Source organism: Accipiter gentilis, chromosome 1 (genome assembly GCF_929443795.1).
Source record: "Accipiter gentilis chromosome 1, bAccGen1.1, whole genome shotgun sequence".
In the NCBI taxonomy this organism is placed as follows: domain Eukaryota; kingdom Metazoa; phylum Chordata; class Aves; order Accipitriformes; family Accipitridae; genus Astur; species Astur gentilis.
This window is the reverse complement of record NC_064880.1, coordinates 3,331,997-3,344,930: the sequence shown is the minus strand read 5'-3', so window position 1 is coordinate 3,344,930 and position 12,934 is coordinate 3,331,997. Positions and strand designations below refer to the sequence as shown.

At 45.1% G+C, this 12,934-nt stretch overlaps 1 protein-coding gene across 3 annotated transcripts in view; it reads right to left on the bottom strand.

The window, feature by feature from the left end:
• The window catches only part of DVL1 (dishevelled segment polarity protein 1), a 105,315-nt gene extending 97,171 nt beyond the window's left edge, over positions 1-8,144 (bottom strand). For all 3 annotated transcript variants that reach the window (XM_049812701.1, XM_049812710.1, XM_049812719.1), the window contains exon 1: positions 7,748-8,144. In XM_049812701.1, coding sequence (XP_049668658.1) covers positions 7,748-7,917 — 170 coding nt within the window. In that variant the 5' untranslated portion in view covers positions 7,918-8,144. The remainder of the gene's footprint in view (positions 1-7,747) is intronic.
• Positions 8,145-12,934: the final 4,790 nt, after the last annotated feature.

The window sequence follows — 12,934 nt, the reverse complement described above, 5'->3', positions numbered from 1 at the left end:
GTGTTCATTAAATGAACAGTAGTAAACTTGTTTTTCTAACTTGTCCCACTGCAGATCACTAGCCACAGGAAGCAGACCAAACCTGATGTATCCCTTTAGCATGTTTTCATAGCATTAGCTTTTAATAAATATAACATACTCCACCCTCAGAGCAGAGCAGTCCTCAGGTTCCAGCAGAAAAAGTGGTTGTTTTAAATATTTAGATTACATTACAGTTGGGATGTTAAAATAAGCAGTGACTTGTACTGTAGACAGCTATCAGAATCAGCTTGGCAAAATATGTGTAAGCTAACCTAGTGTGGTTAAAAAGTATGAGCTTTGAGGTCTAATAGGCTGGTGTTCTTAGACATATTTTTATTATTTGTACTACAATAGTGCTTTCTGATGTCAGCAAACAGAAAAGCACCACAGTGCTAGATCCTGTACAAAGATCAGTAGTAAGATGCACAGTCTCCAGAAAGTTTCTAACTTTCAGCAGAGAAAATGAGAAAAAGCTAGGAGAAATAAAGGCTATTCTCATTAGGCAAATAGCTAACACAGGCCTCAATTCAGCACTACACTTCAGTGTTTTCAAGTACTTTGCTGAGTCCAAGCCTAAATCTGTGGCTGAATACGGGTTTTTTTCAATTTCTGAAGTCTCAGTTCAGTGCTTTAACTATGCAACTATCCATTTTCTTCCACTAGGTAACATTACTTCCACCTTCTGCAGGTATTAATGAACTCTCCCAATCTTAAGAATTCTCCCTTCCCCCTGAAGGCCTCTGTGTGGTTGCTGTTGATCCAGATACTCATGCCTAGGACCTTCTCTCAGTAATCCCTATTTTCAGAATATTATTCCAGATTTATTTGATTGAATCAAGGTGAAACTTGGCCTTCACTTTTGAGCTCCTCCACCAACAGCAGACCAAGACTTCTGCAATGTTTACAGCATTTAAGTGTGCAGCAGATCATGCTGAATGGAATGAAAGCTAGAAAGAACCATGACCAACCCAGTGAACTGTAAAGTCAGAGTCACCATACTCAGTTTTATTAGTTTTCTCAAAGAACTAATAAAAATCCAAGCATCTTCTCAACTTAATCTGCTTAACCATCTGTGGGTTTTTTGAGGAAAGCCTTCATTAAAAAGCATTTTCTTCCCACTACACTCACTGCGAGTTACACATTCAAACCAGTATCGTTCACGTGACAGAACACTTCAGCTAGAAACTGGCTCAAAATTCAGTGCATTTCAGAGAAAGACTCTTGGTGACTTCACCAAGCTTTGGATCAGTCCCAAACAGAGCTCCAGAGCTGCCACATACCCTGCTATAGCCTCCCAAAGCAAAGCCGACACCAGCAGAAGAGAAGGGTCATGAATCTTAGCCATGGGCTCTAACATGCCTTGCATTCATTTTCTTGGTCAGCCATGCTTGTTTACATCACAGGGAACAGCTGTCCCAGAGTGACCTGAAGACAGCTTTGACTATTACACAATCATCCCTCTCTAGCCTACAGACACACAAACCTGGCCAAAAAGGGTACAGGATTAAATAAATAAATAAATAAATAATCTTTAAAAGAAACCCATTTGTTGCTCCATCTGCTCAACCACACTTGCTATCCAAAAGACATTTTCAGTAAACATGCCATAGGCATTTGCAAAGATCTATATAGTAAATTATGTGACTGCATTACCAGTTGAAGCCCTAACCCTTTTTTAATCTTGTGTCTAAGTAAACTGCTGTCTTTTTCTCAGTCTAACTGTATCTCAGATCTTTGAATATCTACTAACTGATGAAGCAGCCCGAGATAACAGAGAAAATACAGAGGGTTAACACTGAAAGGACACAAACCTTCAGGAAGCCTGCTTTTGTTAGTTGTACCCTCATGGAACTACTTCTTACTCATTCGCCCCTCCTAAAAACATCCTGTTCCCTCAATAACGTTGAGGGTAAAAGAGACTAAAGAGGGAGGAGACAAAGATGCATGTGGGAAAACAAGCACACAGAGGGAGATTCTACATGGTTTCTTTGTAAAGATAATCTTGCATGTATTTCAAGGCCCAAAGTTATACGGCACACCTCTTCTTATCTGCTCACCTACCTGCCCATCACTCAGATCAGTAACCTGGACATCTTGAATTCTCTAACTGCTCTCTAGACCCTCATGTCCAACCTACATTTAGGTCTCGCAGTCTGTAGTATTTCTGAAACTTTCCACTTATACAGCTAAAATTCTTGCCAGAGCTTTGATCATAGTAGTTGCCTCAACATCCCCCTGCCTAGTTCTGACCCATACAGACTCACTCTGTGGGTATCAATCCTTGTCCCAGAGCTGCAAAGATCGTTTTCCTAAACTGTTATTTTTAGCACATGCCCCCTCTGCACATTAGTCTACCAGCTCCGTATTTTCTAATGCAAATATGAATCATTTGTCTTCATTTTATTCTGTTTCAAAAAAGACAAACTCATACCTGTAACTGACCTATATCAGCCTCTGTCACCTGCTTGCTCAGTTTTCAAACAAGTATGGAGGTAGGCATCCTTTCATGTTGCTCTTTAGTCTTGAGAGGATCTCCTTAAAAATACCAGCAAAAATACCTCATTAAAATCTTTGTTGCAATAACTACCAAAAAAAAAACCACCCCCAAAAACCCCAACCCAAAACTATGGTCTTACTACTACATAGCACAGCAGAGCCCACCTAAAAGGCAGAATCCTACCTGCAAGGCACTTTTGTCTAGTATGCTACCTTATCCCTGAATAAGCATGGAAACAGTCTTCCAAGCACAGAACTCAGTCCAAAAACTTTCTCGAGTTCAGCTAGCTCAGAGTCTAGAACTCCATGGCACCTGGTTGACAGAGAACAGGCAGAAATAAGGCTTCCACGTTTTTGTCTAATGTTGCTTTGCTTGCTGGATTTTTACAACAGCTTTCACAGTTACATTCAATGAGCGTGGAATTCTGCAAATATAACACAGAAATCAACTTTCTGTTTTCCAAATTATATATGTCCAGTGTCCAAACGGCACTTTAAGCATGAATCGTCTAAACCTCATTGATAAATAGGCAACACCTACTTTCATTTATCCCCATAAAAAATATTTTGAGTGGTTTTTTTAATATCTTGTCTCTAAAAGCTTTCACAATTATGAAATTATTCTGCATCTCCACAGCTAGACATCTGTCAATTAGGACTCCTGTTTCTCAGTTAGGACTCCTCTAAAGGCAAGGGTGAAAACAGAGATGGTACACTGCCTCCATGAGAAAAGACACAAAACAGTGCTTCTCATGTTCCTCTTCTATCAAAAATTGCCCCATTCAGCTCATAATCCTAATCCCAAACCGGATTCCTACTGCTTTAAATCACAATTGCTTGCTAGTTTTCAACAAACCAAGTACCAAGAAAATCAATTTCTGCACAAGAAACAGCTGCACCTAAAAGTGCAATTTAAAAGGAAGTTCTTTTGCTGATACCAAAGGAATGCCTAAAAAGCCACTCCTCAAAGTACTCCCTAAAGAAGTATAATCAAAAGAGTATTAGTTCACACAATGGAAAGAATGAGGACTTGAACCTCACCCAGAAGGATGGCAGAACAGACATACTCTGGTATTCAACAGATAAAGATTGCAGAGTCTATTTGCTTGCTCTTCCTATCCTGCAGTACTGGGAGACACCATCACCAGTTCCTACCCCAGTGACATGTTGACTGAACAGAGCAAAGGAAGCCCGAACAATGCAGGAGAGAGTATATTTATCAGTATGAGCTTTTGTACAGACCATGTATTTAAGCTGGTACAGTTCTTCCTCTGAATCTCTCCTGCTGTAATCATGTCACAGCATAGCATCCTATGCTGACCAGAGCTGAAACGGTAGCGTGGAGTCTCAAAGTAGGTTACTGTACAGCAAAATTAAAACACGTAGCTTATGAGAATGCCTCAATCATAAACATTTATAATTTTGTATTTTTGGAAGTTAGTGATAATGTTTCACAAGTAAAGCTCTGGAAATACCAAATATTTAAGAACAGACAGGTAGGAATTCCTCTTATGAGATGTCACACAGATTCATTATGAATCATTTGGATCTGACACAGTTTATGCAGCTGTCAGAGTTTCAGTCACGAGAGCCCAGGTATCACAAACTCTAGCTTTATTTTCAGATGTATTCATTTTCTATCATTTTTCAATTATCAAAGAATCAAGAAAATTGCATTATACATTATTGCACGGATGTCTGTGGCTGTAACCTTAGAATCAACAATTTCAGTGATCAGAAGTGATCTCTGAGCTCTTCCCCTGAGAGGAAAGAATCAGTCGCTGTAAGCGACTAAGCAAGCTGATGACACAGCTCCTTGTCTATAAAACATGTATCACAAATTTCACCTTCTCTAAATTTCATTGCTGGTGGATACTATCACATTAACGAGTCTGATCCTGTAACGTCCCTGCTTAATTTCCCACCGACTAGAACAAAAATAGAAGCTACAAAGCTTTTCCAAGGGTTGAGTCTTAAAGTCAGAACATAGTTAGACATCCTGTATCTTAAAAACAACATCATTATCTACAGAAGGAGTTACTCGGAAAGACCGGGCTTTCAGAATAAAGACAAGTCCATCCCATCAAGAGTTAGTGCAGAAGTCACCCTTGAGAATTAAATGGGTGGGAAAAATGTTTTTATGTCAAAGTAAGGCTGGCAGGAAAAATCAAGATGAAGGTTCCACATTCTATCTATTTTCCACACTGAAAGGCAGAGTAGTAAATCAAACTGTAGCCGAAGTTCAGAAGGAACTATGCTATGCCTACACCTTTCTTCCGCACCTTCCCAGAAGGAAAGCTGAAAGCAGGCTGGTAACTCAGCACAGGTACACAAAACGCATTAAGTGCTTAATTTCATAACACAGCTTGATATGACTCCACGTCCCCAACCCAACTCCATTCCAATCCTTAGCAACACTATCTTTCAGAGTTGGAACCAATTCAACACATCCACTGTTTCTGAACACAATTATTTATTACATTATTTCAGGATCCAGGAAAGGCTGTGCCTTAATTACAACAACATGTGCAGTATTGCGAAGTCGGTTCCCGATCACTGGCTTCTCAAGGAGGCTCCACTTCTCCAGGAAAACATTTGCTTTCCTAACACAAGAAGTACTTTTCACTCCACATTGGGATTTACAAACCACCCTGCCAAGTGGCAGCCACCATGCCAAATCATAGCTCCGCACAGCTATTGAGCAGCAATGTGAAGAACAGAAGGCTAGAACTGTAGAACACTACATTTAAAACCAAAATGTTACTGTAGTTTAAGCCGAAGTACCAGTTACAGAACACACTGTAAAGAATTTCTTTGGAGGACATTTTCAGGCACATAAGGTAGAAATTAGATACACAGTTTTGTTACAGTTAGTGGCAACCGCATCTATAATTACCTGTTTGCGACAACAATTTTAAAAAGTCAGTTTGAAGACAAGATGATGAAAAAAAGCACATATTTACTAGTAACACTTGCTAAGACAGCAAAGATTCGTGTAAGTTTTCTTCTAATTCCCTATTTTTCATAAGTATTTAGGATTCAGAGAGGAACAAAAATCTGGTTGACAAACAAAACAAAAGCAAACAAAAATCTGACTGACAGCTTATTGGTTTGCAAGAGTCACTACCTATAGAGTTACTTCTAGCTGTCTCAAGACAACGGATTGCCACCCCCACGCATTCAATAGTTATATTTGAGGCTACTGTTTGACTGAGAGAGACAGAATCTACCCTCATCACTCACTTGCAGCCCATCATCTCCATTTCCAAGACAATGCAAGAATAACAGATGTTTTTCACACCAGTTTCAAGACTAGCAAAGAGAACCACTGTAGGGTTTACGTTACTAACTCTGTTACCTGGTCAAAGATCAAGAAGAGCCCAAATGCATTAAGAGATCTTCCTAGTATGTTCAACGTGCCTCAGCACAGTTTATGTTTTCTAAGACTAAACTTCCGTAGCAGTGGGAATGAATGCATATGCTGTCTCAACAAACCCAACATCCTTTATTGAGGTTGCACCACAAAAACTTAGAGCTTGAATATATACGACAACTGCAGGGTACCTGTCCCTGTCACTTGAGGGTGAAGGAGAAAAATGTATGAATAGACAATTTCAAAGACCTTCTTTTGAAAACAAACAGTTTGTACAGTTGTTTCCCAGAAAAATGTTTTCAGAATCCAGAAAGACAAGAAGTCAATACACGAACGCTCCTACAGTAACATGCCAATAGTAACAACTCACCACATAAGAAACACATGTCAACAAACAATATCCACATTCCACCATGGATAAAAACACAATTAACATTAAAGGCTTCAGGTCTCGCGGATAAGAGAGAGGCTACACAATACGTAAAAGGATGCTTGGGATGATATATCTCACCAAACATAAAATTCGCACCTCAACCACGGTGTTATTTTAGAGTCAGGTCCATATTAGTTTTCCACAAACCTGCTCTCTTTTTTTACTGGCAAGGCATTTAAATACGTAAAATTGCCCTGCCAGTGACAGATGTGAGTACAAAGAGAAGTCGTTCGCTACAAAAGGACTAATACATTTTGAAAGTTACCGTCTGGCAAACAGTCAAACGGAATTTTATTGGTTTATTTTATTACGGCTGTAAATAAGCCCGGTGGCACGCAACCCACATTTGTGCGCGGAGACTGGAACGACGTCGAATATCCCCCCCAGCTCCAGTCAGAAATCTGGCCTACGCGATCACAAAGGTCGTTTGAAAGCCTGGCCCTTGCCTCCTGGTCCGCAGAACGCGTTACCACCGGCGAGGCGGGAGCACACCCTTCCAAGAAGCGGCCTTTTTCGCCCACCGACCCCGTTCGACACCCACCCAGAAGAGCAACCCCATTTTACAGAGCGGCGTTTCTAGTCCTACGCTTGCACCGGGCTTCACCTTTCAACATTATGTCAGCCTGACCCTGCTTGGCTCTTCAGAAACCCCCTCTCCTGCCACAAGCCCCGACACGGTGACAGCTGCCAGTCACCCCCCCCCCGCCCCGACCGGCGTCAAGGCTCCGGCCCGGCCGGGAGCGAACAGGCGGGGAGCGGCTGAGGGAGCCCGGCCCGCCCCGGTCATCGCCCAGCGCTCCGGAGGAGGAAGGAGGGGCGGGGAGGGGTGTGTGTGGGGGGGTGAAATTACTGAAACACAAGCCGAGAGGCCTCTTCGCCTCAGGGGAAGGGGGTTCGATCCGGCCGGGGCTATCAGGGGTCCCGCCGACCGACCGCGGGGTGAGGGCGACGACGACGACAAGCAGCAACACCGACCCCCGCACCCGCCGCTCGCTCGCCGGGCCGGGCCGCCATGTTAGCGGCGGTGGAGGCGGCACTGGCGGCTTCTTCCTTCCCTCGGGTACCGGCGGCTCGCCGCCGGGGCCTAGAGCCGAGCGGGCGCCGCAGTGCGCGGCGGGCAGGGCCCGCACCCGGTGGCGGGCCCGGGCCGCGTAGCCAAAAGCCCCGGCCCGGCCCGTAGAGAGGCGGGGGGGCCGCAACCGGGCTCCCACCGCCGCCGCCGCCAGCGAAGCAGGTGTCTGCCGCTCGGGGCCGAGGGAAGCTTAAAGACCTCCCCTCGGCTGTCAGCGGGAAGGGGCGCGGGGAGGAGAAGGAGGGGCAGGGACCGCCGCCCGCTGCCTCCCCCCCCCCCCCCCCCCCCCCCGCCCCCGGCCCCCCGGTCCCCGCTCCGGCAGGCGGCCCCCCGCCGGCCCGGAGCCGCTCACCCGAAATCCTGGTCCATGGACTTGAAGAAGAACTTGTAGCTGTGCACGGGCCGGTTGCTGAGGACATTTTTGAAATCGGCCAGAGTGACTTTTTCCGGCGGGACGGGCAGCTTCACCAAATAAGGGGTCTCCTCTTCGTCTATGTGGTAGATGATTTTAGTCTCCGCCATGGGAGAGGAGGGAGAGCGGAGGGGGAGCCGGCCCGGGCCTCCGCCACCGCTCGGCTCCCTCTCACGGCCTCCGGCCCAGAGCCGCCCCCGACAGGAAGGGAGCTCCCAGCGCCCGGCCGCCGCCGCCGCCGCGCAGGGGCTCCTCGGCCGGGATTTCGCTCCCTGCACTGCTCTCTAGCTGCCCGACCCGGGAACGGCAGCCCGCCGCCGCCCGCCCCGCCTGCATCCTCCGGCCGCCTCTCCCCCCCCACCCCCCTCCGCCGCCGCCGCCGCCGCTGCCGCTAAACTCGGCAATGGACCGCCGCGGTCCCGTCCCCTGAACCGGCGGGCGGGGGCTGGAGGCGGGGAAGGGCAGCGGGGACGCGGGGCGGCCGGGCCAACCGCCCTTCTTCTTCCTCCTCCTCCTCCTCCTGCCGCCGCCGCTCTGCCCGCGGGGCCCGCCGAGCTCCCGCAGCGCTCCCTCTGCCGGCCCGGCGGCAGCACAGGCCGGTCACGGCGGCGGGGAGCGGGACGGAGCCGGTCCTTCCCCACCCGGGCGAAGGTGCTACTTCTGTGGGTATTTTTTTTGGGGGGGGGAGCGGGGGGCTGGCAGGGATTTTATCCAAGCAAGGTGTTTCTCTTTGCGTAAGCATCGCAGTCTTTGGCCGAAGAGTAAACGCTCCCAAAGGGTGATAGGAACAACGCTGTTTAGTCCCCTCGCAGATCTCGCCTTATTTTCCTCCTTCTAGGAATTAGTAAACACTTCCCAGGTGCAGACCCCTAGGTAGCCTTATTCACGTGAGAGCAGGAAAAGGGAGGTACGTTACTATAGGTGTACTCGGTTAGTAAAGCCTTCTACTCTAACTCAGCAGTCTTTACAAGATGCATTCTCCCCAATTTATTTGTATGAGAGATGGGCAGGACAGAGAACTGCATTACTCACAGCTCTGTAATGGCAGACAGGCTACTGTATTTCAGGTATCTCAAAAATTCGGACTGTCCTCCCCCAGTGGACCCCCTGCCCTTTGTGTTTCATGAGAATTAAGATGGGTTCTCTTTAAGCAACGAGCTCACGGATTCTCTGCAGATCATGACATTTTCCATAGCGCAGGTGGCTTCTCCACAGCTTATGCTAATAGGAGAGCAGAGACACATTTGTGGCTCAGAAGAAATTGCTTTTAATAGCTGCTTCAGTGGAAGCCTGTTGGGCACGGAGCCCATTGAGGTGCTTGGCACAGAGCAAGCTTTAGGCCTATCATCTCTTGAATTTCACAGAACAGCAAGAGTCACTGTTCAATGCTGCCAGGTGAGATAGGCAAGTTTTGGAGCACACAGCCCCGAGAAAAATCTTTGGAGCGCCGTGTTTTGCCGGTGATGTATTTGGGAAGAGTTCATCTTTCTTTCTAGAAATCCCCCAAAACGACAGCCAGAAAATGAAGATTTCAGAACAGTGTGCTCAGGTCTCAAGGAATCTTTTGTTCATTAAAAAATACTTCTTCAGGAAAATCCCAAGCTAATGACGTTCTCTCTTTTTCCCTTTCAAAGAAAGAGGACATTCAATTCTCAGAATATTCAGCTGCTTTCTGTGAAGGGGTAAATCACAGCCCAGTGACTGAATTACTTGTGGCACTGGAATGATTTTTCTAGCAGCATGAAACAGAGGAGCCAACTGCATTAGTGGCTGCCAAAAGGCCTGGTAACATTATTGCTGTTTATTATTTTCAATTTTCTGAAATTCTAACCATCACCAGTCCCCAGATCCTACCAGCACAGTACCACGAGAACACTGCGATACCTTTTCCAGAGCCAAATTCTCCTATGCAGAGCCAGATCTGGGTACCTCTCTACCAATGGCACAGTTAATCCGCAACTCAACAAGATTCAACAATATTGAGAAACCAAAACATCAACAACTATCTGCTGTCATTTCTGATATAGTGAAGCCATTACAAAGTCACATTCACTGGGGTTCTCCAACTCCAGTGATTTGCTGATCTCCTGACACTCCTACCGCTCATCACTGCTAAACTTGAATGCTTGTATGATCATCAAACAAGAAAGATAATCAGCAAAGTAAAGGTATGGCCTTAGTCTTCATCATGTAACTAGTGATTTAGTACTGTTTTAAGTCAGGAAGGATCAACTTGGTGCACTTCAAAGAGTACTTTCCAAGAGCGGTAGCCACTGATGGTTAGTCGTTTCTCACTCTTTCAATTTTGGAATTCTGACAGAGTAAGACATAAAGTACCGAAGATATCTGTAAAACTATGCATTCAACTTCCTGTCCTGCATGTGTGCACAGACACGTGCTATGCTTCTGCAAGCACCTGAGAGTACTCTTGGTACAGAAAGTATACTGTGAATCCATCAATTCTACCACACACAAGAATCTTGGAGCAAGAATGGAGAAGGCTTCCTCTGGCAGGACTATAGTACGAGCTGTATTTTCTGTGATACTGAGCTTTATGTAGTTTTTGCAGTATGAAACTCAGGCAAAATATTAACATCCAACCCTTTGGTCTCTTCAGTTCATATTTAATGACCTCCTAAATCCCCCAGAGACCTAGGTGGTATCCACACAAAGACTAAATCTGCAAAGAGCTCTGTTCTTGCTCTATTAGCTCTGCTTTTACTTTTGACAAATGAAAATATAATGAGTTGTGTAATTGTCAGATGACTACCTTGGAACAGACATGATAAGACTGTATCTATGACTCACAAAAAGCTTTCTGTGTCCCCATAAAGCACAGAAGAGAGAAGATAACCCACTTTCATGTTACAGTCAAACCACAAGCTAATCCAATTAAAGAGTGGAGGACATAGGAATGCAGAATACACCACCTTAGCAAACCTCTGGTCCATTAGGGCTAATATCTTGCTTCTTGCAGAGTTCAGGCCTTAACACTTCAGTGGAAAATAAATATAAGGCATAAAATCTCTTGCTATTAGTGTTGTGCTCTCCATGGTAGAGCAAATAGTCTTGCTGACCCCTGCAGGGAGCAGATAGCGCCCTGAGGCATAAAAGCCGCTCACCCTTTTCTTCATTTATATAGCAGTGCACTTCATTACCACACAGAGAATAAGCAAGCCCTTTTAAAAAGCCATCCTTTGAATTATAGTGATGGTTGCTGCTTGTCTCAGTGAATTCAAAAAGCTCATCACACTCTGGGTGCTTAGCAAATAAGTATTTGTTTAAAGAGATATGACAAAAAGAAAACCAAAGCTGTGACTTGGGACCCACTCTGAGATTTCATGGGTATTTTTTATCCACCTGCAAGAATTTATTTGTAAAAGAACAAAATCACCTTTCACTTGGAGAATTATTTCTTCTCAAAAGCCAGTCGCTGGCAGTTTTGCTACTCATGTCAGTGAAATCGGGTTTGACTATGAGTACTTTCATTTGGATAGTCTACCCTGGGAAATGAAGGCTTCTGTTTTCATTTGTTTCAGCAACACAGCAGAACTATGTGGTTAGCATCACTGCAAGCTTCCCATCATTTACTGCCAGCTATTCATGCCACTTGTAGGAATGATGGTACCTACAAGGGAGCCAGTAGCACGGATGTATTACTAAACTGATGACACCCATTAGCCAAGGAAGATTCCTTCCAGAAAGGAATCACAGTAGTGACCTAGAGACACAAAACCTGGGTTGCCAAAGTATTGAGTCCCACTGGGAGGACTAATCCTTATATTCCTGCGCTTAAGTATTTTCTCCAAAATCACCACTGTTTAAAAATAAAAGGAGAAATTTATTTTGGACTTCTATCGTTGAAGGGATGTATCAGAAACGTGTCTGAATGAACCACACAGGAACTGTTAGCCAACCTATTCCTCCTCTTCAGCTATCCTAAGTTTCCTCCCACGGAGCACTATGTGAAGACTTTCAGCACATTCTAAAAGGCAAGTTATGCAGCTACTCTTCATCTCTGGGGCAAAGATTCCACCTCATTCTAGCAATTCACATAGGCGACATTAGCATCAATGCAGAATAAGAACTAAACGTGGAAATGATCCTAAAAGAGAAAGAGAAGCACAATGATGTAACTGCAACCACCCAGTTTGGATGTGCTTAAAATTAAGATGATGTAGGCTGGCTCCCAAGCTGGTATACATCACCAGGATGCAATTCAAGTCAGTTTACAATGCTCATGGATCTCGTCTAAAAGATCTGCAAGGTTTTTTTTTTTTCCTTTTATCCTTCCTCTCTGTGCAGTGGACCTTGGCCACACTCAGGCCATGGCAGAAGTCAGTCCCAAGAGTTTACAAGAAAATAAAGACATCAAACGCTAGAGGGAAGCAAAAGACTTGCAGTCCAGCAATCTGCTCTCCAGCCTCCCAGGCAAAGCTCCCCAGGGCTTTCATTGCCTCTGGATTAAAATACAAATAAACCTGGGAGGGAAATGATGGGGAGTATTTTCAGTGACACTTCCAAAACCCCTCTTCATTGAGGAATGTGGGTTATGGAGGGATATTGCCTTACAGGTCTGTAGGAATGAGGCACTGTGTACTTCTCATGGGAGGGAAAAAGATAAGAAGAGAGGACATCACTCATGTTGGTGCTCCACAGGGACTGCTAAAAAGAAATGAGAAGAATGTAATGGAAGACATGAACTAACATTGTTAGCAGATGCACACAACTTTCAGGGTTCATAGCAATGAAGAGCATCTCCTCCAATTTCAGTCTCTTTTTCATCTAACTTGAGTCTATTGATGACTCTTCAGCTACTGCTACCAAAAGTGATGCATCTCAGTTCTATTACAGTGCGATTCTGTAGTGCTGGAAGTGCTGTCACACTGAATAAACTATGTTCCCGTCCTTTCAAGATCTCCCAGCAACAGCAAACCTCAAGTGAAAATCAGATACTCGTACAGAAAGGTATCAAACTCCCTACACCTGCTGCAGAAATGCTGCTAACTTCTGTCTTGGAACCCAACTGTACTTTAAAGCAACAATCAAAACAGTGGAGATGAGTCTGGAAAGATGTGAAATGTTATTGCAAAAGGCAACAGGTTGAGCACTTCAAATCACTGAGCA